Source organism: Eleginops maclovinus, chromosome 12, assembly GCF_036324505.1.
Source record: "Eleginops maclovinus isolate JMC-PN-2008 ecotype Puerto Natales chromosome 12, JC_Emac_rtc_rv5, whole genome shotgun sequence".
Taxonomy (NCBI): domain Eukaryota; kingdom Metazoa; phylum Chordata; class Actinopteri; order Perciformes; family Eleginopidae; genus Eleginops; species Eleginops maclovinus.
Genome location: NC_086360.1, coordinates 20400761 through 20426502, shown reverse-complemented (window position 1 = coordinate 20426502; position 25742 = coordinate 20400761). Strand labels below are relative to the sequence as shown.

General features: G+C 42.1%; 1 protein-coding gene across 4 annotated transcripts in view; it reads right to left on the bottom strand.

Annotated features, from left to right (window-relative positions):
• Positions 1 to 25742, bottom strand: part of arb2a (ARB2 cotranscriptional regulator A) — a 146823-nt gene that overhangs the window by 51781 nt on the left and 69300 nt on the right. For all 4 annotated transcript variants that reach the window (XM_063897400.1, XM_063897397.1, XM_063897396.1 and 1 more), the window contains exon 9: positions 2550 to 2666. In XM_063897400.1, coding sequence (XP_063753470.1) covers positions 2550 to 2666 — 117 coding nt within the window. The remainder of the gene's footprint in view (positions 1 to 2549; positions 2667 to 25742) is intronic.

Genomic DNA, 25742 nt, shown 5'->3' with positions numbered 1-25742 from the left:
TTTTTGTTTTTCTTTTCCACAGTTCTAACCTGTGGTTTCTCTGCGGCAGTCAACGGGAACTAAATAATTGAACGTTTCTCATACTTTATTTCTTTCTGTATCACTGAATGGATGGAGTCTCTTTACTTCTTATATATATATATATATATATATATATATATAAGGAGAAGTAAAGAGACTCCATCCATATCTATATATATATATCCCGGCTGTATTTTCTTTCTTTCACCTTCACTCTGTGTTTTGTATCCTGGCGGTGACGTCAGTTGCCCCTCGTCTGACCCATTTGGTCTACATAACCTTGCCCAGCAGGAGCAGATCTCCAAATCCCATCTCCTCTCTTTCACTTTCCTCTTTTCTATGCTCTATCCCACCATCCAGTGACCTTATGAACCCCGGAGGGAGGGAATTATCTCTGTCCGAGGAGAACAGAGCAGTGCACTGCTGGGGTGCCCCGACCTCACATGGCCCCACTCGTACAGGCACCCACATTTATACACCACCCAGGGCATTATGCAGGGTTCACTGCTAGCTCCCCTCTGTGATGTGCGACACCTTCTGCCCTTCCTGTGTGTGTTGTGTATTCTTGTACTCTAGTGAGCAATCCAAGTGTTGTTTACGTTCAAAATCCAGCCGTGTATGGGTCATTGATATAGATGTATACAAAGAAGGTAAAAAAGAGAATTACTAGGGGTTCTATGTGCAATAACAACTGCATGCATGTGAAGTCATTCAAAGCTAGACATCAGAAAACCAAGCCAATGATAGAAAGCCGGCGATCATTTGCATATTGGGTGGATCACAGACCATGACCTTTTGGTGGAATCACTGCACATACAAAGCATTGGTTTCTAATGTAAATGACTAGTGACACATTAATGGATTTAACTCAATCCTAATGCTGGCCTGGAGCATGTTCCATGCCAAGAAGCCAGGGACTCGATGAAATACTGATTTTCAGTCATTTAAATTATTTTATTGGTTTTGAAAATGTAATAAAATGTTTTTGTTATTCTTCCCCTTAATCGGATCTTCAGTATTTACCATTAATAGTTGTCTCGATCTTGCTTTAAATTAATATGGATAACACTATGTTTGACTGAAAATATTATTCAGTAGTATAATTTTTTTCTAACCATCTCTCTAGATGGAAAGAGGAAGATGCATCAGCACTGTCGTCTTTCCTGATGATTTAGTTAAAGTTAGAAGTTCAGGACATAAAACACATTTTTGTGTTGTTGTTAAATAAAATTGATGTAATGATTTACATAATGAGTTTAATGGTCCCTAAGAGAAATACATAGAGTATAGACATTGCTTTGGAATTGGCAAACAGTAATGAGTGCACTTTTAGAAAAGTGAGCCTCGAAAAGTATTGTTAAGGCAGTTAATTAAGCATTTTGGGAAAAGAGGACGAACTAAACCAAGGCTGAAATCAGAAGAAATCTATAGAATGTAGTAAGCGTTTTTATCAAAATTCCCTTTCATTAGGTGAGCTCCTCTAGGTCAGCCAAAAAATTGCTGTGGGTTAATGAATAAGAGAGAGTGAATCCTTTCCTGTCCCCTAACTCTGACTGGACAAAGAAGGTTATTGCAGATTTATTGTTCTGGGTAATCATCACAAATAGAAAATCACTTAACATTTCAATTATGCTGCGTCCCGAACATCCCTTAGATGAATCAAAAATAGGAAATGCCAGACAAGGAGAAGGGGGCCAGTGCAACCTTGAATCCCCACCACTCAAACTATCATACAGTACATACACATTCACTAACAAGTCATACACACTCAATGCACAAACCACACAGTCATTTGAAATGGGAGATGACAGAAATAGCAAAAAACAAAAGGCAAGGGATATAAAAGAGGATGTAATACAAATAAAGTGAGTGTGTGTGGTGTGTGTGTGTGTGTGTGTGTGTGTGTGTGTGTGTGTGTGTGTGTGTGTGTGTGTGTGTGTGTGTATGACATTTGCATCTCTGGCTCTCGAGCAGCTCTGGTCTTGGATGGTCCTCATCTGTATGTGCATACTGAGTGAGCCCAGGTGCTGCATATGGCGCAGAGGTCACACCAGAAAGGGCAAGAGCTAAAATGAAGCTAACACAAATGCACATGTGCACGTGCATTCTATCTCACACTCTTACCCACACATAGCACATATAAACAAATGCATGCATGCACATATGCATGCCCAGCCGCATACACACGCACCAGCGAGAGATGACCATCTTAGTTATTCATTGACATGCACCCAGGAAGAAAAAGTGGGCTCTTGTGAAGAAAATATATATATAGCCAGCGAGGGAAAACATGCAAACAATGGGTCTCTATGACTTCTAAAGCTAGCTGTTGGTCAGGGGTACTTGTGAAGGTCAGTGGGTTGGTGCAGGGAGAAATCAGAGAGGAGCAATATCCAAGAGACCTCTGCTCACTGCTGGGTGAATTTACATGATGAGATGGGAGCTCAGGAATAGATCCCTACACAGTTTGCAGTGTCTTTGTTTCCCTTCAGTCAGTGTTTGTGTGTTTGCACGTGTGGTCATTTCACCTGCTGCATCCAATCCTGTGTGCCTTTGCTGGTCTCCTGCAGCCAGATATTGTGAGCCGAGTCAGTCAGAGCAACAGCACAAACCTTTTCCTTCACCTCGATTTCCCTCTGATTCATCTGCCAAAAAAAAGCAAATTCAAAAGGTGTTAGTAATCTTTGCAGAATGTTTATCACACAGTCACTAGTCAGGAGGACATGGTTTGTTTCAGACAACATTTGAAAAACAAAGAGACTGTATGCTGTAAGAGTTATGATAACCTATTTAGAAAAAAAAGAAACAGTAATATCACACATGTATTGTGTTAGTAGATACTTTCCTAATAACATTCCCTGTCGAACATACACTGTCAGCCTACTCCCTGGACTAAGATAGCATTGGCCCAGTGGACAGGGAGTACAGATACTACCTGGTGTATAGCATAATGTTATAAAGGGAAATATGAAAGAGCTGCTCCGCCATAGCGTGTCCTTGTCACGTTCTGTGCAAATGTCCTTCCCTGTGCACGTTCAAATACCTCTGTCCCCATTCTTAATACCCTTTCCCTTCACATGTCACTGAAAATGTGGCTTTTGCAGGCCGTCTTCCTATTCCCCTCTGAATGTCAACGGCAAGGAAAATGTCACGCAAAGGACTTGTTACCGCACTACAATAGACTTCCTCCACCGCTGGTCTCACCCCAAGGAGCACTGTACTCAGGCCTTGGGAATGAGCAGTTTCACTCTGCTTTGCTTTAAGATAAAACAGGTATAAAAGAGGACAGGACTTGCAACAATAGGTTAACAATCACTTACATTTATTGCAGCTGGGAAATATACTAGTGGTTTTGGTACGGGCATAATCTGTGGACTGAGTTTGGTGATTCCCTGGTCATCTACACATGGCACAAAAGCCATACAGATCGCTTTCAATGACATTAAAAGGAAGGAAACGTGTGTGTTTGTTCGGGACGACTGGACTGCGGTTTGGCTTAAAATTGTGCTTATGGTTTAGTGCCTGAAAATAAAACAAGCAAGTCAATGGGAGACAAAGACAATGTTAAAGCTAAGGCAGTGATAGGAATATCAGGACTTAATTGGTGCCCTTTTGCAAGAATAGGATAAATATTGGCCTCAAAGCCCAAGTGTAATAAAACAAAATAGGGCTGAGGCATGTGTAAGGTTTGGGAAGGCATAGAGGGTTTAAGCGGTTGCTACTATAAATCTAAGTTTGATACTCACAATGGGCGAAAGCTGGAGACATTACCAGTCAAATACCAATTCACAGACAATGACCATCTACAGCCAGCTAGATACGTTGGCTGTACATCACAATGACGGTGGGCATTTGAATACATCCTCCCTTGCCCAGACAAATTAAAGTGGGAGTGTATAGAGATAAATTGAATCTATTAAGGCACTAAGGACTCATACATCATACGGCTGATAAGGCTTCAACTAGACTGCTTTACTGGGCTGGAGGATAGAGCAGACAGAGACAAGCCTAAAAAAAGTGGAAAACTGTAGAGATAGACAACAAAAGAAGACAGACGCCGCACATGTATTCACAAAATCATACAACCACAAACACACACACACACACACACACACACACACACACACACACACACACACACACACACACACACACACACACACACACACACACACACACACACACACACACACACACACACACACACACACACACACACACACACACACACACACACACTTACACACACTGTGCTCCCTCCTCATCCACGCTTGGTTGAAAACCTTTCCTCTAGCAGAACTGGGCCCATGGGGCTAGCGAAGTCAACCTTCTAAAACTGGAGGTGTCAGTCAAGGTCCTGTTTTCTGGCGCTAGCCAGACGAGCTAGTCCCTGAGTATAGGGGCTACTTGCAGAGGCCAGGAAACAGGAGACAGTGGACTGACTGCCCATGGAAAACGCACATGATTCCACCCAGTCAAAAACATCGCATGAGTCTCAGCAGAAAAACTGAACATTTCAACTTTCCAAGAGGATAAATAGTTCTCTACTTGCTAGTATTTTATGCCCTTTAAAACATCTGATTTATTTTTATTTTTGATGGAAAATTCACTTTATGAGTATGGTTCACTGAATATCACTGGGATATTAAAAGTGTAACTGAGCTATAATAAATCTGTTCACTTATGCCAAGGTGAACTGTACTGGTGTGTGTGTGTGTTTATAACAGTGTGTTGTCCAAATTCACAATGGGTAACTTTTTGCTCACCACTAGCCTCTTTTAGAAGTACCTCCTAGAAACTCTAAATATTTTAAACCTCTGCAAACCTATAAAATATGTAAAACGTATAAGGAATGTAGAAGCCTTTGTGTGTGTGCATGTGTTTATGTGTGTGTAATGTTCATGAATATATCGGGTTACACAAAATAGTAAGAATTGATGTAAGCAGATATGAAAGCACTGCTCAACAGAGGCGGAAGTTGGAGGAGACACAAGTGAATGACGGACAGCGGTTATAATAACATTCAAGTATGTACAAAGAAAGACGCACAGCTGGTAAGGAAGGCGAGGAGCTGGGTTGCAAATCGAGTAGTATGGATATGTCTGCACAGGGCAAGATTATTATCTTAATTTAACATCAAGAATACAAGTGACTGGAGAAATGGTGGGTTTTTTCAAAATGGGATAACAAGACCTTTTGAAAATCCTCAAACTGCTTAAATTGATTGGATCCAGCATTTGTGGATTTATTTTAATGGCTAAAGCAACTTTCCCTTTGGCTTATTTTATTGTTTTGAAATACAACCTATAACTACTTTTTCTTTGCCCTCCTCAAACCATCTTTTCTCTTTGATTTGCCATTTAAAGATACTCTCACTGTGTTGTATATTCGCTGAAATGAGGGGGGAATATAAATCAGCAACTCTCACCAAACAGAGTCTGTTTTCATAATGATGCCTCCAACTGAAGATTAAAGACCACAGAACTCCACCTCCCTGCACTGGCTATATCAATCACTTGCTCTGACAGCCCTTGTTGCCGCAATGCCTTCACACATATGTTTGGCTGTGGTAACAGTTGGGGTAATAAGGTTGACAAATAATGGCTTTAGGAGAGAGTGCTCTATGCAGTGTGGCCTAAGACCACAATGATTTTGACACCACTGGTTCCCATGTTTTACAAGCCACAATGACAACTGTGGTAAGCTGCATGTTGAAAGCTAAATCTAAGCATGTCTCTGTCCTCTGCAGGGTGGGTGATTCTCATGGCTTACTAAAAAACCAGTTACAATAAAACCTTAAGCTCCCAAGTGGTCAGCAAAGTAAAGTCTCATCATAAGAATCATCATGTTATTATTTTACACCATGTTATCCTGTGAATTAGTGTTAGCTATCTTTATCCAAAATGTTAAATGTGCTAATCCACTATTTAACCGCAGACTGTAGCTTTAACAAGGAAACAGGCCAGCTGTTGTGATCGGTCTTGTATTGAACAGGGAGATGTGAAGAGAAACATGTGGAAATACTTGTTGAGCTAAAACCAGCACACAGATGTTGAGACATTTGCCGCCTCTCCACTGGCCTTTCCTTTAACGCTAGAGCAGCTGGATATTCAGAGTAAAGTTCAGGTGGGGGTTGGACATGGGACTCGCATATCAAACATTTTAATAAGAAGGGTTGTAAGAAGGCAGAAGGTTATAAGAGGAATCTTAATGGATTGTACTATGAAAGGAAAATAGAGAATAAGCAGGTGAGCGACAGGCAGGCCTGATGTGCACAACAAAGGATATTTATAAATGCTCCCCAAGAGAAAAATACTCTTTTCCCTTGATTCTCTTCAAGGGGAGATCAGACCACAGGGTCGGCTACACAATCAGTGACGCAAATGGGCTTTCACTCTCCTTAAGACACAAGCAAAAGCTTAAGCTTAAGTGAAAACGATGCGTCCCATCATGGTCTAAACCAGTGTCGTAAGGTAGAAGATAGGTTTCCTTATTTAATAGAGCACCTTGATGTTGAATCACTTGTCTGATGTACTTTATTAGGTTTTGCATCATTGCTGACTCATTCTGATTTAGGTAAACTATTAAGGGCTTTTTCACTTCATGATTTAGTGTGCTACAAAAGGTCAAAGAAATGTCTCATCCTATTTTTGACACGCTTTTTTTGAAAAACTATATCTAACTGTGATTTGAATTTAATTTGATCGCAATACACATCACGTTCATATTCCTCTGAACCATGATAACAAAGCTAAGTCACAACTGATGACGCAGCCTTGAGTTCACCCCCACCAAATTTACATTCAAACTCTGGTTGAACTTTGAAATCCCTCTGCTTTCTCCCCCCGCCCCCATCTGTTTCTTCCTCATAAACTATTTTTTTCTGACTTGACTGAAGAGGGTCTGGTTGCTATAGAGACCTTCAATCATCACAGCTTTCTGACCCCCTGGTTGGCACATTTCTACTTAATCCAGCCTTTTCACAGGCTCTATAAAATAGTCATCCCCCACGCATTTGGACACACACACACACACACACACACACACACACACACACACACACACACACACACACACACACACACACACACACACACACACACACACACACACACACACACACACACACACACACACACACACACACACACACACACACACACACACACACACACACACACACACACACACACACACACACTTCTTTAACCCCTGTATCTTGAACCTGACCTTTCACATGGCCCTCACCAAAGTACAGTGTTTAGCGCTTTCAGCTACTTCCTGCCACAAAGCCAGCTAATTGCTAAACTTTTTGTTGTGTATAATCTTATTTTCGCCACTGACGATGTATGTGATATGTGATGGGAGTGTGTGTATGTACGTTAGTGTGGGGTGTGTGCATGAAGGAGGGAAGGGGAGCATATTAATCATGTTTATTTATCTGGACGAGGAGTTGGAATAAGCGACGAGACATCATTTAACAGCATGCTAAACTAATCTCTGGTCGAGATAAATACCTAATTTCTCTCCTCTCCCTGTGACGCTCCCTTGCTTGCGACTGCTCCGCTGATGCTACATCTAAACACCAGCAATAATAAAGACAATTATTTAGGCCTTTGATAATTATGTGTCAAAGGCAGCGAAAGCCACTAGATAATTGGGAGAAAACTGAATGGTAATCCACAATGGAGATCCCCGTGGGGAGAGAGGCAGACTTATCCCTAGAAAGAATACAGAGCGAGAGAAACAGACATAAAGGATGAGAGCTCTTAAAGGGGCCTTGCTTACAGCCAGATAGTCAATGTGAAAAGCCACAATTATACATTGAGAGAAAGTGCAAATAGAGAACAGCAAACAACAAAAAAAAGAAAAACAACATATACTAAGAGAATGACAGAAAAGGATTGAGAATGAAACAGAGGAGTTTCAGCGTTACTGGGAGTGAGCGAAGACCAAGGGGAAGGAGGAGACAGAGAGCGAGAAGCTCCCCGCGACGATGCCAGTCAGTCAGTTATAATGTGGCTGCACCATTCACTGCCAATGGCCACTGATAATCTAGGACTACCCACTGAGCACTGAAGCACTGCTTAAATATTTGATTGATTAACTGTCCTGTTGCTGCCAGAGAGTAAGAGGACAGCATCATAGAAGCCAGGGCGAATACACAAAAAACAAACAAACATGTATGCGGGTGCACACCGGAAGGTTGGAGAACACATGGCGAGGGCACACTAACACATACACCCCCATAAATCCCTACACGCCAACATTGGAACAGGAGCACAAACACACACAGACATGTACACATTGAGAGCATGTGTAGAGTCAGCAGTGGCAAGGGTTGGAAAAAACAAACATAAAGGCTGGCTGATGCTCTGGCAGTGATTTTCTTACATCATAAATCAATGAGGACAATAGACTTATGGATAAACAGTGGTTGAGTTGATGATCCTAGTGTGCTGTCTCTTGGATTCTACATTTTCTGTGAATGGCTGTATGTTGCTAGCAATTGATCTCAGGTCATAGAGGGGGGATAGGAGTGGGAGAGCATCGTGTTCAGCCACTCTACCTACACTGCCTGTGACACACGGACACACACACAAAACACACTCATCCTTGTTCGTCCCTGGCTGTGAAAACACAGGCAGCTGCCCCCCCACGCTCGACACCCTCCACAGGAAGAGACAACACCAGTGCTTCCTGTGGCTTTGAAGCAGCGGTCCCAGGTCCCCTGTCGGTCCCCAGCTTCCTTTGTCTTAACCGCAGGAAGGAAGCCCTCTCTAGCACGAGGCCACAGGGCCTTAGGGAGCTAGAGGGAGTGCGTTTGTGTGTGTGCATCTATCAGTGTTGTGAGGTCACATGCATTTACAGAGTTTTTTCCTCTCTGACTCTCCAGCTCATGAACTCTGGTCATGGTGAGGGTGTAGGGCGAGAGGGAAAGAGCAGGAGAAAACTGCAATAACTTCCTCCTCTCTTTCCTCTTTCCTGTCACGACTGTTTGCCACATGCACGATAGAGGGAAGATGAGAGAGTGAGAAAGAAAGGGAGGATGATGGATGGAGAGACAGGGTGAGATTTGATAGGGTGTGAGGAGGGGGCATTGCCGAATTGTATGAGTGACAGCACAGGACGCAGGGTAGTGGGAGGTGGTGTATGTCTCTGTACGTGTTGCAGATAATTCACACACACACACACACACACACACACACACACACACACACACACACACACACACACACACACACACACACACACACACACACACACACACACACACACACACACACACACACACACACACACACACACACACACACACACACACACACATATGCAGACAGATATACACCAACAAGTGGGGGCGGTGAGGAAAAGGAAGGCCAATAAATATTTACTGACACAGCAGAAGTGGAGAATGGTTGTCCACTAGTGGAAACAAAAGGCAGAGGATGAGGAGCGGCGTGCCAGGAAACCTGCCGGCTGCGGGTGCTGCGCCCCGCTTGTGCCCGCATGGAAAACAAGAGGAAGACGGGAAGGGAGGATGGAGGAGAAAGAGAGGGCAGGGAGGAAGGGAGGGACAAACAGGGTTGTGGGTAAGGGACTGCTCATAAACAATAGCTGCCTGGTGCAAAGCTACAAAACGGATTTAGTTTCCTCAAGACAAAATTGAGTGAAAGTTTTTCTGAGTGAGGGTTTTGGTTTGCACTCATGATTTAATATTTTTATTAAATGTTGTTTTTTCTATAAGTTCTCTATGTAGCTAAACAAATCTCTCCACAATTGTGAACACTATCAGAAATACATACATTTTCTTCTTGACAATAAAATAATGAGTCCCTATACCTACTAACTTTCACATGACAGAACTTGCATTCAAATCCAAAGCAGATATAAAACAAGATTTTATAGTTTACAGTTATCACAACAGAATTCAATTAATTTCTAATTAGCACCTGCAGAATGTGTTAATGATATTAACTCCCAACAGTTTGATCAATTTACATTTCTGTCACACTTAAAAGAGTGGTAGCTGTTGCTCAAGTTACTCGAGCCGTATTAATACCCCTATAATGTTCACATTGAAATGATATTGACACAATTAAGAAAGTGGACACTGGACGTTTTGTAACATAAGCAGTTAGGGATGTTAATCTAATGTTTGGCGATAGCAATTACAGAAATTCTCCAAATGTTAATTTCTAATTAGGCAGCATTCCTTAACGAAGTGAAATTACGGCATGGCGACTAATTAAAGTCTTGTGTTAATTACAATACATCTTAGTTAAGAAAACCAGCACAAGGTACGCTGGGCAATGTTTTCATCATTCCCAAATCAACTGGCCATATTAACAGCTTTGGTCTACAGAGTGTAGAAGAAAGTTACTTTCGCGCATTGGATACAGGCTAGGCCTCATCCTCTCCTTTTGCCTTTTCTCTCATTCTGAAAGTGTTCCTTTCTTGTCTCCCAACCCTCCGGCAATGCTATAAAATAGAAACCTAACCTCAATATTTTCCCTCACGGTGCTGGGACTTGCTGGCCCATTAAATTCCCCTTCCCATGTGTCAGCTTGCACATTTCCACCATGAAATTTTCGTATAATTAAACTTCTTAATGATTTATAAGCTATAATAATAGCCGTAAGTATTTCAGAGCAGGTTAAAGGGACAGCCTTTAAGTGCACGCCGGGGGATGACCCTGTTTTAACATAGTTTCGGATGGGTGACTCTCGGCTGGAGACGAGGATGGATAGGGCAAGGGAGAACGGGACTGACGGAGGGAGGGAGTGAGCGAGCGAGTGGGCCTAACTAGGGTGGGTGGAGGAGGAGGCTGAGACCTTTGTGTCGTTACTCAGGGTGATACTGACAGCGGGGAGAACCAAGTGGTTCCTGAACCCTAGCAGGGAGGAGACAGCTTACTACTGACAGGCGAAGAGGGAAGCACACATGCAGAGCAGGCTGATGCCGCAAACAATGAAACCCTGAGCTAGCCGAGGAAGAAGGGAGATGCAGAAAGAAAGACACAGGTAGAAAGAGAGATGGAAAAATGTAAAACATCAAATAAAACTGTAGTGCGATGAAGTAAAACGTGAAGAAATATGTATAACAAAAAACACAAGACGAAGAGAACGTATTGAATGAAATAAAAGTGAAATAAATATTGTGGGTTGTAGCCAAAATAAAACAATAATAAAAGCTCAGTTTATTCTGGTATTTTGTACCCACAAATAATAAAAAACAACAGTTTGAACATACACACACTCACACACACCCCACACACACACACAGACACACACAGATGTTTGCTCTCTGCTGCCTCTCTAAAGGCGAGGCTGATATGATTGCCACTTAGGAAATCAGTGTGTTTTCACACCACTCTCAGCTCTGCCAAAGCTAATGTGTTAAATATCCATCGGGTACTGCTGTCCATTTCTGAGACGCACACACAAAGACACACACACCCTTAGGGGCTGATACACACTGATTCCTTGTACTAACTGAGCGCACAGTTGGTATCCAAGCCAAAATTTCTAAATTGGGGTGCAGTGAGAAAATTTCAACAAGCTATGATGTGGAATTTTCACTTGGTTCTTCTAAATTTGTGAGGAGGTGAAGTAGAGCTAAATTTGAACTATTGTGTGACTTTTTACACTTTTATTGTTATTATCAAGACATGCCCATTACTTGTTGTTTTTATACATCACTGTTGCTGAAAGATTCACTTTCGTACTACACAAATCAACACATGAAGTCCAGCTACTGTAAGTGTTTTGTAAAGGTGGAGCCTGCTAATAGCCAAATCTACGAAAAATCTCAGTGGACTTTTTTTCACCTTAGCTGTGAATGAGGGAGGAGAAGAGGAGGGAAATTAAACGAAAAACAACAAATCTGGAGACGCCTGCTGCTCTGCACAGTACTGGTAAATCAGGTGTGTGTGTGTGTGTGTGTGTTCGTTGTGTGTGTGTCCCTGTAGGGCTGAAGGAGTTGGATTCTCAGGGGAGGTGTTTTGTTTAAACTTCCAGGGCCACTCCACCCATTTCTGGTTAAGAAGCCGCTCGTGGACATAAAAAAAAAATGGGGGAAAAAGGAAAGGAAAGGGGAGGAGGGGTAAAAGACAGTGCTAATGAAAGTGAAAAAGAGTGTTCCTCCTTTCAGCTATCAACTCTACTCCTTCATATTTGCTCGTCTCCTGTGCTGTGGGGCAAGGGAAAAGAAAGAGTCCCAGTAACAAGAATAAAAAAAGAAAACAGGCCCTGCGATCCCTCTGTGCTGAAAAGAAGGAGAGTCTACGGGAAACTACAGAAGGCCAACTGAAATTAATGGAAATATAACAATCTGAAATTAACTTCTCATTGCCACTAGCCATGATTTAAAACAGCTTTTTAACGAGCGAAAGGATGAGTCAGAAAAGAATTAGAGGGAGAAGCGGCTGAGGCCATATTACATATCGGACAGGCTGGAGGAAGCTACAAGTTAATTTTTCCCATCTTGTAAAAACTTTTCCGTTCTCGAGGCACACTTAAATTATTATATTGTTTAAATAAATCAACAAAATTATTAGAAGAACATTTATGTAGGGTATAAGAAAATACAAAGCAATTCAATTAGTCTTGAGACAGAAAAAACGGAAAAACAAACAGTTCCAGTTCAGATTGTTTTCAATTCACCACGAAAGAAGGTAAATACATTTAGCTTTAAATAACAAATCTTATTCTATATGTTTAAACAATTGAAAGAATTAAGTTTGGGTTTTTACTTTAGGATAAAAAAGTCAAAAAGTAAGAAAATAATGTTTGAATTAATTAAACACGGCATACTGATATTAAAATAGATAACTCCCATTACTAAACATAAATCTAAACTAATAATAACAATTTTAACACTAACAAATAATAATCATCATTATTATTATTGTTGTTACTACTATCATTGTTATGCCGTTTTTAAAGTAGAAACTATATTTTTTATAAAACATGACGGCACCCTCAAGTAATAATGTACTTTTGTTATTCTTTGCAACATTTTATTCTGGAGTTTATGAAAATAATGTGTACAACAACCACAGCAATATACTTTTTTGTAAATAATACAATAACCAAAGTGATTTCCCTTAATGAATTAAATGTAAAAAGTCAACAAAAAAGCATTACACCGCTGAAGTGCTTTTCAAGTGATATTATTGATTAAAAACAAAGCCTGAGAGGAGGTGGAGGAAATCTCACACACAAACACACAAGCACATACAGGACACACACACACACACACACACACACAACATTCAGTATAAAGTATATTATTAATCTTGTAAAAAAAAAAAAGCAATTAAATCAAAGTGGTATAGAGCCTGAAGCTATGAGGACTGTCAATTCTGCTGGAAATGCCACAGAAGATTACAGTTGGGTTTGTGGATTCCATGAACCCTTTTTTTGATTAGGGAGTCAATTATTTCTCATTACTGAAGATGCTATTTCGGAAAAAGACCTTGTCAGTCAATCATGCAAAAAGTCCTCGAAAAGCGTGAATAAACCATTAAAGAGAGAGGCGGATGGGGGGTGTTGGGGGGGTAAAGCACACTGACCCTTTTTCCCACCCAAACTCCTACTTGTAGTCAAATTACCTTTTTAACTAACACCTCTGTCAGGTCTTTGTCAGTGTATGGTAATTAGGGCCTTCAGTGGAGAACATTTGAAAAGAAAACAGTATATTTATTAGTTTATCTCAGAGAAAGGCATTTACCCGGAGCTGAAGGTAAGTTTGAATGTGGTGATTATCTTGTCATTTTCAGGGCTGTTTGTCTATGAGTGTGCATGAGTGCGCTTGTGGGTGTTTCTGTGTGTATGAGTGTGTGCATGTCAGTGTGAGTTAACGCTGGCGGGGTGTGACTCCAGGTAATGTGCTGATGTGCGTGTGTGTGTGTGTGTGTGTGTGTGTGTGTAGTTGGACGAACACATGTGCATCCATACATATATATAGTATATATTTATGTGTGCGTGTGTGTGTGTGTGTGTACTTTAACTGCTTTCAGCACACTGATAGGCGAGCACAGCACATTTCTCCCATCCTCTTTGTTCTGTGTTGGGTTTGACACCTCTAAACAATAGCAGCGCTTCACTTCGCCCAGCCCCAACCCACCACCAACCACACACTGCATGGACGGGAGCTGCCAATTAGCACTATCAAACACCCCTCATCAGTTGTCTGCTTACCACAAAAAAAAAATCCCAAAACAAATCAATAATTCAAAGTTTCCTTCAAAAATAATCAGGTTCATTAGCAAACTTAAGGACACAGGAGGGAAGTGAGAATGACCACTATTGTTGTTTGGATTTTGTGTCCAGAAAAGATTCAGAGACAATAGCTGTGACGTGACCACATGAAGGTGGGCAGCCAGCAGAGTAAAAACAAAAGGTCTGGATCCTCTTAGTCCCCTCCTTTCCATTCAGGTGTCATGATCGGATGTCCCTTGTCTATATCCCCATCTTTTTATACAGGAGGGCAGCCACTCTCATACGTTTAAAAAAAACCAACAGAATCTCTCATCCACTCAAGAAATGCAACAAGCTCTCTTTTAGTTTATCTTCCTTTGTCTACGCCACGCTGGGTGAACTGTGTTTTGCGGGAAACGGGCAACCAGACAACGTCGTGTGACCCAGGGGAAAGAGGGCCGAGGTAGGGAGCGAGGAAGGGAGAGGGGGCCTGTCATGGAGAAAGGGTCTCTGAGGGCTGGAGGTGAGCAGAGGTGTCTGGGAGTTGACTGTCGCTCCTCTCGGTGGTCCAAGCCCTTTTCATTAACCTACACCCCTGGGTTCACCGCACAGAAACAGGGAGTGGAAGAAGGGACAGGGGGGTAAGGACCACCAGAGACCTGCTGCCTGCCTGCCTGCCTGCCTGCCTGCCTTCCTGTCTGTTTGCATGCAGATCTGTGTCATCCATTACAGACAAGGGACTGCTTTTTAACAAAATACAAACAAACAGGAGCACATGCACGAGTACACCGACACACGTAGAACACATGCACACAAAAATACACACTTCAATGCCTGCTAAGGGAAAGAAAGGGGTAACAAAGGACAGGCAGTGCCCCCTAGTGTTTTCATCAAAGAGAAATCAGACCAAATCAACTACCCAAGCATAGCCACAAAAACAGATACAGGAGGGAGTCCAGGAAGAAGAGAGAAAGGGAGGGGTGGGGTTGGGAGACGGGGGTTAAGAAGCCAGATTCATGGGAGAAGTAGCATCACATGTGGAAGGCCAAGGGTGGAGGTGGGTGAGTAAGGTGGTAGAGGTGAGACACCGGGGCAAGGAAGGTGAGGGGTGAAGGGAGCACGGGATGAAGAAGGGATGGAAGTTATGGAGCGCGTATGGGGTGTGGGGGTGTATTGAACATGTAAGCTGGCTGGTGGTGGAGGGAGTGGGGGGTTAAAAGATGTCTTGACACAACCAAGATGTTTCTAATGGTCGAGGCCGAGAGAGCGAGAAAGTGAGAGGCGGAGAAGGAGAGGGAGAGAGGCAGGCAGGCCATGCATGAAAGCCGATGTCAGTGGAGTCCAGAGGAATCGTCGGGTGTGAAGCCATCTAATAGGAAGGGAGAATATATATGAGACAGGGACACGCACGCACACGCACACGCACACGCACACACACACACACACACACACACACACACACACACACACACACACACACACACACACACACACACAGGCTATGAATTACTGAGCGACCCAATGCAGCCTGCTAAAATATCTTAAAATGAACCACAAACTAATGAGTGACATCACTGGGACAACAAACAAGCCTTTGGAGCGAAATGCACACTCATGCTTAAAGACAAAAATCTGTACACAAACAAGAATGCATCAAAAAAAACAATGTGTTAAAATGTGTTTTTTCTTTTCCTTTTACTCGGACAGCTTCGTATTCCCACCATGAAACAAGGCCTACCCTTCAGTGAGTTCCACATTCAGCTCCAAGCCAGCTAAGACATCAAAGGCTGCTCCACGCCAGGAGTCTCTTGCTCGCTCTCCTTCTCTCTTCCTCTCTCTCCCTTCCTTCTGCTCTTTCATAACCCCCATCGTATTTCACAGCACATAAAGCCTTAAAATGGCACATAAAACAGTTCATCTCTTTTCAGTGTCAGCTTTCCAGGCTTAAAAAATTAAATATGTTTTACTGCAGGTACATAACTAAAACACACCCATGGAAAGAAATTGCCATAAAGGATTCAAATTCAGCTTTCTATAAGTATCGCAGGCTATATAGTTGGGTATAGATCAGCTGAATAGCCAATATGGGGTATTTCAAGCTTAAAGTGCAGAAAATGGGAAGTGACTGTAAAATTGCCTGTTTTTTCTCAACTATGTTTTTCCACTTTACCACCGGAGATATGTGCGGGAAATAAACGGCTCAGGCTGCAAGTGATGCATTGACACTGAGAAATTCTTTATAAAACACACTAAAAGAATGCCGTGACCCTGTTGATAAGGGTTTGGAGCATAGGCAAGTCGAAATACACTGCAGAATCCCAACACTGCATTCAATGAACTTTAAAAAGCTTTGAAAGACAGAGAGCAGAGAGTGAAGGAGGCGGACGTGGATGGAGATGCAGAGTTTTAAGAAAAATGAGAAAAGGAGAGAGAAGATGAGAGAAACAGAAGCAGAGGATTTAAACTTCAACCCTGAAGTCACTGAGTTCACTGACATTTGCACCAGGATCCGCCTCACTGTTCCTCACAGCTATTCAGGATCGACACTCTCCTTTCAATTCCTAAGACTTATTCTTCCTACATCCATGGAAGAATGAGACCATTCACAGTGTTGGGTGCAGAGAAAAACACAGAGAACCGAATTGAAAGTGTTCAATTGAAGCATTGATGATTTCAGCCCCGTATGTCCTTAAGATCCATCTTGTATATTGTATGCATTCTTATAGAAGAATTAACAAGCGGTGGGAAGGATAAAAAAATGACATGTGACGAGTGATTCATTTGAGCTGTCAACATGTCATCTTCCCCACATTCAAACCTCACGTCAGCGGCTCCTATTCCCTCTCTGGTGAAGGTGACCTAGGTCGTAACAGGCTGACACACCAAGACACAGCAGGTGATATCATGGAAATACCACAGTGGGAACATCGTATACCAGAGATCAAAAACAAAGGGCACGTCAGAGCAGATGAAATAGGAAAAAAGGACAAAACATGACATCATCTTAATAAGGAGTTCTTGTTAAAGGATTGAAAGCCTCTTGCATCTGTAGGTAAAAATAGCATATTTACAGATAATTCCACATTTAAATTATAATAAATAAATAAATTCTGATTAGGATTACTGTTCAGCACCTCAGAGACGAATGCTCAATACCAAAGGTAGAGACAGTGAGAAAGACAACAAAAATAGAGAGAATTGGTGGTCTTGAACATAGACATTTGTTAAAAAACAAACAGGCAGAATTTTTCAAAGCATGTGAAGGAGACACAGAAGAGAAGTCAGTCTCAAGTCAAGGTACGGACTAAGACGTCATAGAATGAAGAATGCCGATGGAAAGTTGAGGCTAAGAAAGGGAAGGGAAAAAGTGTGTGGTTTTATCGGAAGCAAAGAGGAAGAACAAAGAACAGGTGTAAGACCCCGTACACCACTGCATGAGAAAAAAGCCAGAAACTGAGAAGAGGTAAGTTTACACATAAGTGGCAAGAGAGAAGGACAGTGACCAAAGAAACTCAGAGGGGAGGGAGATAGACCAAATAAACAGGGAGGGTTTATGGGGTTTTAGAACATAAGGGCAAGTGGCAAAGGGAGAATGAGTGAAGTGGAGTTTCGTTCCGAATTAAGAAAGAAAGGTAAAAGACAGCGAACGACAAAGGGTTTTAAAGAGTGAATGAAAGAGCGAGAGCGCTGTGAAGTAGAGGAGAGGGAAGGGAGCGAGACCTTGCCTCTGAGGCAACGAGCCGAGAGGAACGAGAGAGGCAGACAAAGCCGCACGCTGCTCTCACACGGCAGACAAAGAGAGGAGGTGCATCATGGGAGTCTGAGCCCAGTGCCGCCACAGACGCCATGCTGGATAAATATGTAATGGTCCATATGCACAAATCAGGGCGCAAACACATAAACCTGATGTAACAATCACTGATTGGTATATAGAAGGACGATTTTGAGGTATTGGTGAAAACCTTTTCATTTATGATTAAAGGGTCAGTTTCCTTTCATTGCTGCCTTTGTATATTTAAGAATATGCAAAAAATGATTAAATCTCTCATGTGAAAATCTTGTATAAGCATACTGTACAAGATGTCGATAAAATATGGTTAAAATAACTTTTATTACCATGGACTTTTCAATACCATCAAACATGTTGCTAAAATATAGTAGAGAGCAAGCAAAGCCTGAGCAAATCCAAACAGCATCCTCGCTGACCGAGTGAGTAGGTGGAGAGAGGGAAGACTGTCCAAGCAGCTAAAAGGCAGACAGTGTTGGTAAAAGAGTGGAAACAGGCAAGGAGGGGGAAAAAAACTAAGTGAAAGACATCGTAGTGAGAGGAGAGTTTTCTCTAAAGCATTCTGATTCAAGCAGGGTTGAAGCAGAGGGTGAGAATAAACAGGAAGGAAGGAGGGCTATTCAATATAGCCGCAATTCAGGTATGATTGGAAATGCTAATGTTTGCCTGTGTGTGCTGAGTGTTCTGTGTGTTTCATTGTAAATCTGATTAGGTGCATATATGCATGTGTTTACTTTTCAGAAACCTAGCTCAGGGAAACACAGGCTGAAGCCGTTAACACACAGGGGTGACAGGGTGAAACTGGGCTTTACTTTTTCAGCTAATGTGTCAAAATTCAAAGGTATGGTATGCAAAATTATTAAGATATTATCTCTCAAGTTTTCCATCCATCCCCTCTGAATGCTACTTCTCTGGTGCTCTCTTTTTCTTTTCCCCTTCTTCCTCTCGGTCTCTTCCTCCGGCAGGTCTGAAATGCCGGAGCTGCTGCAGCTGAACTCTGGGTAGCACTGTCTCCGGGAAAAAAACAAAGTGATCAATGTGAGAAGGCACGGGGCGCTCATGGACAGGCCAATCAATGGTGGAAAGAACCTTGCCCAGGGCCTTATGCAAATGGAAGCACGTCCCTTAACCTCGGGAGTGAACATGCGCACTAGATCAATGGGACGAGGGTAGAACCTTACAGCAAGATCAGCCTCAGCCAGTAAATATGTAATGATGAATCCCTTAAGATTTAACTGAACTCAAATGAGCTTCAGCTTGGCTTCTTATATCACAAAGTGGCAAGAAAGACCCCCGTGTTGAGTCAGTGGGGTGTGGGGTGGGTGGGGCAGGACAAGAGAGATTAAAAAGAGCCTCTGCAGACTGAGGACAGATGGATTTTTCACTTCCTTTTCACTCGGGAGAAAAAAAACAGGAAGACAAAAAGGTGAGAGGAGACTTATGAATAGTCAACTCAACAATACTTGTTTGAGGTGTAATGATTTTCAATTATGTCACTATGGCAACATGTGTGTGTATTGAGGAACGAAAGAGAAGATCGGGTAACCGTGACGACCTGGTGAAAGCGTGCTCGACCATTTAAATCCATGGATGGTCAGACTGAGGACCAGAGAAGAAATACTATTCAAAACGAACAGCTGACATTAACAAATGCCCTCATGAACCGCAGTCTGAAATTGGTATCAATCAAAAGCTATCACAGACAAATTAGAAATAGTACATGACTTAATTACATACAAGATAACTGGGCGACCGGGAGACTGATTACTACTTCTGTCTGTATCAGAAAATAATAGACAACTTACTGAACTGGTCATGAAAAATAGTCAGCTGTGTCTCAAAGAACAAAAGGAGAAGGCTGAAAAGATGGAGGTGCTGTTAAAGCAATCAGAGTAATGTAGAGAAACAAAGTTTGATTCTTCTAACTGATGGTGGAAAGCATGATGTAATGGAAGTGATCTTGAAGCGTATTGAACTTTCCAACGTCAAAATACATGTCTGCATCTCAGCTGCAGAGTAAACTTCAGGATACATGTCACATATATGCCAATACCTACATAATAGTGTCCAAAAAACAATGATTCCTTGTTTGTTGGCTATGCCTCAAATGGCCTTTCTACTTGATGACAAAAGTAAGGGAAACAGGGAAAAAAACATAGCATATAGGTGTTTTATTTTGCTATACCTGCAGTACTCCTGACACAAGTTCAGGAGAACAGCGGCTAAAACACTAAACACAAGGTGAATAATTTTCCTCAGAACTTTTCCTGACAGCCAATGTTGAACAGCCCTGCAGCAGCATCTGTATTGATCCACTGACTGAATATAGGAAGTCAAGTTACGAGTAAGCCGGTTGTGGATGTAATGGTATGCAAAGACTGCTACCAAAACTGTAGGGAAATAAGGGGACTTATTAACATTTTGTGTATTACATTTATTTACTATGTAACATCTATTTACATAGCTTTTGTAGAAATGGGTGCCTGATATTTTGGTATACCGCAAACTAAAATCAATTTTGTTAGTTGATAAAATCCTTTCTGACTAAGCTAGCTAGTAAGTTCTTGTTTCATAGGAGAAAATCAGAGGACAGGAAGGTGCTAGCAGCAATGATAAAGGAGGATAACTCGGCCAACAAATCAAAGGGATCCACGCTGTATTGAGCACGTCATACTCCTGCCAACTACTGCTTCACTTCAGTTCACTGTGACATTATGAAACAGCAAGCTTGAAAAAGGAAAACAGTTATACATAATGGTAGGAGGAATTTATGTTTTTGGTTTAATAATAAACCAAGAACATCAACAGACAGTGTTTATGTTCCAAGAGCTGGATTGTCTGGCAACGGTTCAGCAATACAATAAGACAGAATTAATAATGAAGGAAATCAAAAAATGCAGCAAACAACACAATTGGAATCTTACATAAAATCAATTTCCCTTAATATTGAAGGGATAGCACAAGAAAGACAAGAGGTGAGTAAAGTATTTCCAAGCCCCCCCCCCCCCCCTCCTTAACAACACAACCAATGTAATCTAGAAACCAAAGATGCTCCTGAAACATAGAGAGAAACACCAACAAAGGTGAGAATAATGGCGACGTATTGAAGGGAATACTTCACAAAGCCTATTGTGCGAGTATCCTTTTCAGACAGCAAACCCGCTGTAATTTGGTCTGCGTCATCTGCCTCTAGTCACAATGCAGCACTACAGCTTTGAAATGGATGGCAAATGAAGGCCATTTGTACATAATCACAGCAGATAGAAGAATTCAGAAGCCCTACAATGTGTTGTTGAGGTGGGAAGAAAGACCTTGGTCTATCTGTGGCAGCCAGTGCAGCTAAGGTTTGGCAAAAGAGGTATTTTTTTCAGAAACAAGCAAATCAATTCAAATCAAATCAGCTTGCTAGCCGTGACATTTAAACAGTTCAATTTACATCCTTATGTTGAGAAGAGATCGGCTCTCTAAGATTCCTATTCATTCACAAAGAAATTAGACGTCTATAGTTCAGCCGTTTAATAGAGCAAATAAGCGGTAGCTGTACTGAGGAAGAAACCGTGCCTGTTCATGGTGTACAAAGGGCTAGGCATTGTCTGTCATTACGAGCAGGGCACAAAAACATAGAGGGATAATATACATAATATAGACAGGAACTGAAAACAGCACCATGCATGATATGCATGCATTAGCACATACACTCACAAGCCAGTGTGTACCAACTTGCATGCACATGTGCAAGTGCACATACACATTTTCTTAGTGACGATGGTGTATGTCCTGAGGGCTGCTGTCCTGCTGAGCAGGCTGGCAGGCACTTTTGTCATGGTGGTCCTTTTGTTTCACATCAAACAAAACGCTACAGCTTTGCATACGGCTCCACTAATTTCTGCTAGTGTGCTCCAGCCATTTATCATCGCCTCTCACCCTCTCCTCCTCTCCGACCCTAACGTGGCTCTGATAGCTGCTCTCCGCCAAGCTGTTCTGCTCAGGATGATACAGGCTTCTCCAGACGAGGGCTGACACACACAGACATGCACGCAGACATACGTGGACACACACTAAACCCATACAACTTGTGTGCCCCCACTTGCAGACATACACAAACGTACGCACACGCAGACAGACATACACACAGGAAACTGCAGTACTACTGCACCGCTTGCAAGCCCGCCAGCTATGGAGAACCTTGAGATAAAAACAAACCTTCTCTTCATCCCCTCCAGAAGCAATAGACAGGGTAGCACTCAGAGTTTCAAGGCGGCTAAGGCATGCATACAACATTAGACGAGGGGATATTCCTAGCCTGTGTATGGCCGTCTTCACAGCTAGGATGATTTGTCAACAAATTAAAAGTGAGTTTGGCTTTTTGTGGTGATGAACTCAGGTGAAGGTTGAAGGCGTTGTTGAAAAATATTTGAGATAAATATGTGGAACCCTAATTTGACACAGTTTAAAGAACTACTCATACATTTGTTTTTGTAATTAACTTGATTGCTGTCTGACATTAGACATTAGATTTAGCCAACAGTCCATCCCAGAATTAGTTAGGCCATTTTAAGAGTTGGAAATTGCACAATGCCAGCAACTTTACTTTCGTAAAAATACTTCTAAAAGTCACTTCCTATTGTTGGTCAACTCCAATGTCTAGGCTTATTTAAACCACCGGTAAAAGTCTTTAACCAAAATGTATATTTTTATTCCCCCAAAAAAAGGAAACATGTACAGTATGTATTGCAGAACATTAGTGCTGCTTTAAATGTGTATGCATGAACTGTGTGTTATGTGTATATGGTCAAAAGCACCACATTTAAATATCTATAGTGGTATAAGTATGAGGATCAGGCACAATGGCATTGCCTAATATCATGCATTCCTTTATTTACATCTGTGTATTTTCTGAGGTACGCTGTAAAAGGTTGAGGACTGGAAACAGACATGTTTGCACAGCACCATGTGTTCAGTGGGCTGTTACCATGTCAGTCATGGAGCTGTACAGACCACTGCCAGGCCAAGAGTCCTGCACAGAGGGAATAGTTGGCACCACTGCTGCTCTGAGGGTCACCGCGACTGGCAGAGGGGGAATAAGAAGGATGAAGGAAATGAGGACAACAGGACATTAGGCAGAGTGAGTTGCGGGATGGAAAAAGGGAAAGGGTTCTATACATATAGTAATAAAGATCAAAGAGAGAGAAACAAGAAGACCAACTATTCAAAAGCTGCACAGTGAACTTTTCTTACTTTGTTTTCAACTTGTAAAATTGGTTTAGGCACATGATATCTTATTGTTCTTTTTGACACTTCCCATACCATACAACATAAAAAACCTTTCATCATGGCAGGGAAATGTAATCACTTTCTAAACTCCGAGCTATGTAAAACTAACTTCTCCGACTCAGACTGATTCACCCTGCGGTGTTACAGATTTCTCATCCTCCACACACCGGTACGGCGATGAAGTCCACAAGGAGTGAAAAAAATCCTCCATATCTATCTGTCTCACCTCAAGCATTTCTTCCCACATCTGACACCTAGCCACAACACACACACACACACACACACACACACACACACACACACACACACACACACACACACACACACACACACACACACACACACACACACACACACACACACACACACACACACACACACACACACACACACACACACACACACACACACACACACACACACACACACACACACACACAGATCCAAGGACGACAGAGAGAAAACTAACTTATATTCATTATAGATTGAAACAGATGGCTCTACAAAGTATACAGGAAGATGTTCTGCAAACATGTACTGGATATATGTGGCGTGTTCATAGAGGACACTTACAATCCGTAAACATGTTCTTGAGGGGCTGTTGTGGCGGCTGGCTGGTTGGCACCCACACATTTGTGTACTGGGAGACAGATGCATTCTTACATAAGACCTTATATAATGCTCCCCTGTCCCACCCAATAAGATCGCTTCTTTTTCGCGCTGGGAACGGGAAGGTTAGTGCGGGTTAGGCAACCCTTCCTCAACTCAACAACCACTACCTCTTACATGTTCACCCAAACCCCACACACTCCTCGAAAAGATGAAAATACTGAGAAGAGGGAGTGATGGACAACTTTCTCTGTGGTTCTATCCCCTTGGTCCCTCACACTCTCTCTGGTTTGTTCTGGGTTGAAATTGTATCCTCAGATCAAGGAAGGTTACTGCATATGTGGAAGCTAGAGGAACATGGTCCATTTGTGTGTTGGGATATTGCTGAGAGAGAGACACAGTCCAAAGTCATCAAACCTTTAGAATTTTAAGGAAATATTGGGATATTGGGTAAAACAAAGAAGCATGACTGTGGGAACATGGCCCATCTTACTTTAAAACTACACAGCTGAAAGAGACAGAAAACGAGGAGCATTCTGGCCAAGCATGAAAGCAGATGTCAGAGGAGAGGAAGCAATAGGGAGAAACACAGAACCAAAAAAACTAAACTGAGATAGATGTATAGATTCTATGATAGCTGAAGAAAGATAGAGAGGGGGAAAGGGCGATAAAGGTGGGGGTGAAGCAGTGAAAGAGCAAGCAGCCTTCCCCCTGCAGCGCTAGCCTCTCTCTCACACTCTCATTCAAAGGCAGTTAGCTTCTCTTTGATGTATCTATAATTAGTCCGTACACACTGCGAAGTGTTTTAAAAGAAATCAAATTGCAATGAAACACTTGAGCACTCTTTACACAGGCTAACATGCTCCAGAGAAAGGGGGGCAGCAGGAGAAATTAATGGCGGGCCTTTTTGATGTGCTTGATCAGAAATGTATTTATTAACTGCGAAGGGGAGTAGTAATTAACCCACAGACAGCTTGTTTTCTCTGGGTCTTCTCATGTGTCAAACGGTTCATCCCGCAAGGCTACACTCTCCAGCACATGCGCATACACCTCCCATCCGGTCCCGCTGGACCACTTTCTCCTCAATTAAGTAGATGGTGTGCGCATGTATGTGCATGAGTGTGTGCATGCTTTTGTGTAAGGGAAGGCAAAAAGACAGCAATAACAAGTCAGAAACATAGTGGCTTCTTCAAACTCAATGTGTATATTTATGTGGTACTCCTGTAAAGTAGTTTGAAGGTTTTTGGAAAAAGCGCAAAACTGCCTGGAGTACAAAATGTATAGAAAAATGCACCATAGGGATAAAACCAACTGTGACACCCAAATCAGGTCAGTGGCATAAAGTTGGGTTGCACATTGTTTTTATGCCCACTACATCCTGAGCCCTTGCTAGTATACATACATATTACATATTACATAGTATGCATTCTGTAGACAAAGTTGCTTTTAGGTAGAGGTGGGCAATTGAGTGTGTGTTTGTGTCAGTTTGTTAGAGGTGAAGGAGTTTTGACATTGATAGACAACAAAAGCTAGAATGGCCTCGAGGGAAAATGACAATAGCCTATTTGAACATCTTGTCACTTAAAGAGAACACAAGAGTCTTGCAAGTCTCTGTTTTGATGTTATCTTCCCCATATTACAACTGATATACGCTATATGTTTAAATATGCCATACTGTATACGAGTGTTTTTAAGATGGTTTTCACATGACAAGGACATCGCATCAAAAAGCAAGCTGTGAGAAACCTCGTTGAGGTCTTTATACAGAGATGGGAAGTCTGGCTGAGGGAAACAGAGAGAGACGGAAAGATACAAATAGAGAGAATAGTCTTCGTCACCTCACAATC